Below are 4055 nucleotides of genomic sequence, written 5' to 3'. Positions count from 1 at the left end.
CACACACTCACACTCTCACACACACACTCACACTCACACTCTCTCACACACACACACACACACACACATCAGTCACAGCTCCTAAACACAACTCATTTAAAAAAAATAATATTTATATATTTACTAATTATATGTAATTTATCTATAATATTTAAGCAATATACATGTTTATTGTGTAATCGTTAGTTGCCTTTTTATTTTAATATTCAGTATTGTTTAATAAATATTTATTTTAAAAAAGCAATACATTTTTTTTTAAGTAATGTAAAGTGTTATATAATATATAGCGATATGTCGTTTAGTTAATATTAATTCATTTTTTAATAATTTTAATTTTATAATTAAGTATTTAAGTAATATACAATAGTTTAATAGTTAATTGTCATATTTCATATTTAATTGTAATTTTATAATTATAATATCAAGCATATAAGTATTATACAGTATGTTTAATATTTAATTGTCAATTTGTTAATATTTAATATTTAATTAAATTTTATAATTATAATATAGTATTTAAGTAATACGCAGTATGTAACATACAGTGTATATATTATAAAGTTATTTACAATGAAGATATATATATCCGTATATGTAATGAAGTAATGTTTTAAATGTAATTGTGGTCAGATCCTGAACGCGGCGTATAACGTGGAGGTGACCTTCCACTCGGGCTCCTCCGTCACGAGGCTCTTCTGGGAGCAGATCAAGCAGGTAGGTTACCCAGAATGCCCTGCGCTGGCGTGTCTGCTGCGGCGGCTGATGCTCGTCTCTCCTCAGATCATCCACCGCATCACGTGGGTCAATCCTCCGTCCGTCTCGGCCGAGTGGAAGCGCAAGGTCGCGCAGGACGCCATCGAGAGCCTGAGCGCCGCCAAACTGGCCAAGAGCATCTGCTCTCAGTTCAGGACCCGACTCAACAGCTCCCACGAGGCCTTCGCCGCCTCACTCCGACAGGTGATTCTGCAGCGCGTACTCCTTCTAGGTGCATTAGCAGACTCTGCACTTTAATCTCACGCCATTGAGAAACACTTGAAAACCACAAGCCTCTGTTTTAATTGACCTAGTGTCATGCTATTATATTTTTCTTAATATATTTTGAAGTACTGTTTAAATATTTAATTTTAACAAAAATAAGAATTATTATTTTAATTATTTTAACATATAATTTGTATTATTATTGAATTTGTCTTTTGAGTTCATTAGTTTTAATTTACTTTAATATTTAAATTGTTTTATATATTAAAATGGTAATATTTCACTTATTTTATCATTTAGATTTTATATTAATATTTTATATATTGTATTATAAATATATATACACACACACACATTTATTTATTTGAAGAGTTCATTTGAAAAAACAGAACTCCATTTTTAAACATTTTCAAAAATCATGTTTTTTTTTTCTATTGTGCATTCCAAGTAATCTGAGGTTGGGTTATTTTGATTAGGATACAAATAACTAAAAAATGCCGCTAACACAATAAAAACATGATAATGTAATAAAAAACATAATAAACATTTTTTTTTGCAAATAAATAAATAATTTCATTCATATACAATATCTCCAATAATGCTTAATATTAAATATGTTATTACATTTTAGATTTTAAAATATATTATTTTACATTACATTATTTCATATTATGAATATTTTTGTTGTATTTTTTGTAATTTATTATTTACATGTATTATATTATGTATGTTTTTTGTGTTTTATTATAATATCTAAGTTATATTTAATATATTCATTATGTTTACTATTCAGTTAATGTTACATTTAATTTTTGATATTTTATTGTAATTTTTTGTAAATGCTATTTTTGTTGTATATTAGTTTTGTCTGTTCTATTAAGAGTCATTTGTGTTGTTACTGTGATGAAAGTCCTGTACTGATGAGTGTGTGTCTGTCTGTGTGTGTGTGTGTGTGTGTGTGTGTGTGTCCTCAGGAAAGCCGAAGATGGGCCGTGAGCTGGGCCGTGGTCAGTACGGTGTGGTGTATATGTGTGATAGCTGGGGTGGACGTCACCCGTGTGCCCTAAAGTCAGTCGTTCCTCCTGACGACAAGCACTGGAACGACCTCGCGCTGGAGTTCCACTACACACGGTAACGCCACTCCAGTGCAGTGTTTCTAAGTACATTTACTAAAAATTATGATCATAATAATACTTATGTAATTATATTCTTTTTTACTAATTTTTATTGAAAGAAAATAATAGTTCTTTGTTTTTTTAATGTTTTTAATTGATTATTATTTAAATAATAATAATGATAGTGCTCATAATTTTTAATATAATTATTAATTGTAATTTGACTGTTATTTTTATTATTGTAATTATCAGTTGTATTTTTAGTAATTAATGAGAACTAGTAATTGTTTTTTTATTCATTAAATTTTTATTCAATACAAATAACAGTAGCATTTGTTGGGGTGTTTTGTTGTTTAATCATTAAAGTTCTCTGTGTCCATCAGGTCTCTGCCTAAACACGATCGTTTAGTGAATCTCCACGGGTCGGTTATCGATCACTCGTACAGCGGCGGCTCAAGTATTGCGGTTCTGCTGATCATGGAGCGATTACACAGAGACCTCTACACGGGACTGAAGGTACCATCACGACACCGGCTGTTTGTCTGTTCTTCCGTCTGTGGTTGTGATTGGCGTGTCTGTCTCTCTCAGGCCGGTCTGTCTCTGAAGGAGCGTCTTCAGATCGCTCTGGACGTGGTGGAGGGGATTCGGTTCCTGCACAGTCAGGGTCTCCTGCACCGCGACATCAAGCTGAAGAACGTTCTGGTGAGGAACTGCGTCCACCATCTGATTCTCTGTGACGAGATCCCATCATAAGGCATCATAACACTTCATAATGCATTATAGTGCTTCATAGTTCTCCATAACGATCATAGTGCTTCATAATGCATCATAATGCTTCATAACACATCATAGTGCTTCATAATGCATCATAACACTTCATAATGCATTATAGTGCTTCATAGTTATCCATAACGATCATAGTGCTTCATAATGCATCATAATGCTTCATAACACATCATAGTGCTTCTAAACGCATCATAACACTACGTAAAGCATCATAGTGCTTCATAACGCATCATAGTGCTTAATAAAACATCATAACACATCTTTGTGCTTCATAACGCTTTGTAGTGCATCATAGTGCTTCATAATGCATCATAACACTTCATAATGCATCATAGTGCTTCATAACGCATCATAACACATCATTGTGCTTCATAATGCTTTGTAGTGCATCATAGTGCTTCATAATGCATCATAACACTTCATAATGCATCATAGTGCTTCATAACGCATCATAACACATCATTGTGCTTCATAATGCTTTGTAGTGCATCATAGTGCTTCATAGTTCTCCATAACTCATCATAGTACTTCATAATGCATCACAGTGCTTCATAACACACCATAGTGCTTCACAACGCATTATAACACTTCATAGTGCTTTATAACGCATTATAATGTGTGTTTGTTTTCTTCTGTGCAGTTGGACAGACAGAACCGGGCGAAGATCACTGACCTGGGCTTCTGTAAACCCGAGGCCATGATATCCGGCAGTATCGTGGGGACGCCCATCCACATGGCACCGGAACTCTTCACAGGTCACTAACCGCTTAATGCTCGATTGATGGTTGATTTGAGTTTTTAGTGTTTAGTCTTTTATTTGTTTAGACCTAACAGTATACGATTTTAACATCAGGTGATAAATTATGAGTTTTTAATTATTTTGACATTTTAAAAATGTAGTGTCCAATTTTAATATCAGTTGATAAAAATTATTTTACAATTTAAATATTAACTTAATGGCAATTTTATTTAGAAAAAAATAGTCTGCGATTTTAATACTGGACAGCAAAATGAACCATCTTTAAATTATTTTGGAATTGAAAATGAAAAAAGCACATTTTTATGTTATGAAAATGAAGTTACTGTAGTTATTGTTTACATTAGTCTTCTGACGGCACGTGTGTTTGTTTATTTCGCGCAGGAAAGTACGATAACTCCGTCGACGTGTACGCGTTT

At 32.9% G+C, this 4055-nt stretch overlaps 1 protein-coding gene across 1 annotated transcript in view; it reads left to right on the top strand.

Annotated features, from left to right (window-relative positions):
- Positions 1-4049, top strand: part of dstyk (dual serine/threonine and tyrosine protein kinase) — a gene marked incomplete at its 3' end in the record, with an annotated part of 28064 nt that extends 24015 nt beyond the window's left edge. Inside the window, exons 7-13 of the mRNA XM_016258788.1 lie at positions 631-714; positions 781-1002; positions 1889-2109; positions 2477-2609; positions 2682-2795; positions 3520-3634; positions 4021-4049. Of these exons, the coding sequence (XP_016114274.1) occupies positions 631-714; positions 781-1002; positions 1889-2109; positions 2477-2609; positions 2682-2795; positions 3520-3634; positions 4021-4049 (918 nt within the window). The remainder of the gene's footprint in view (positions 1-630; positions 715-780; positions 1003-1888; positions 2110-2476; positions 2610-2681; positions 2796-3519; positions 3635-4020) is intronic.
- Between the last annotated feature and the right edge of the window lie 6 nt (positions 4050-4055).

The sequence above is a fragment of the Sinocyclocheilus grahami genome, unplaced genomic scaffold (assembly GCF_001515645.1).
Source record: "Sinocyclocheilus grahami isolate Dianchi unplaced genomic scaffold, SAMN03320097.WGS_v1.1 scaffold1738.1, whole genome shotgun sequence".
Taxonomy (NCBI): domain Eukaryota; kingdom Metazoa; phylum Chordata; class Actinopteri; order Cypriniformes; family Cyprinidae; genus Sinocyclocheilus; species Sinocyclocheilus grahami.
The sequence above is the reverse complement of the archived record's forward strand: the minus strand, read 5'-3'. Positions and strand labels throughout refer to the sequence as shown.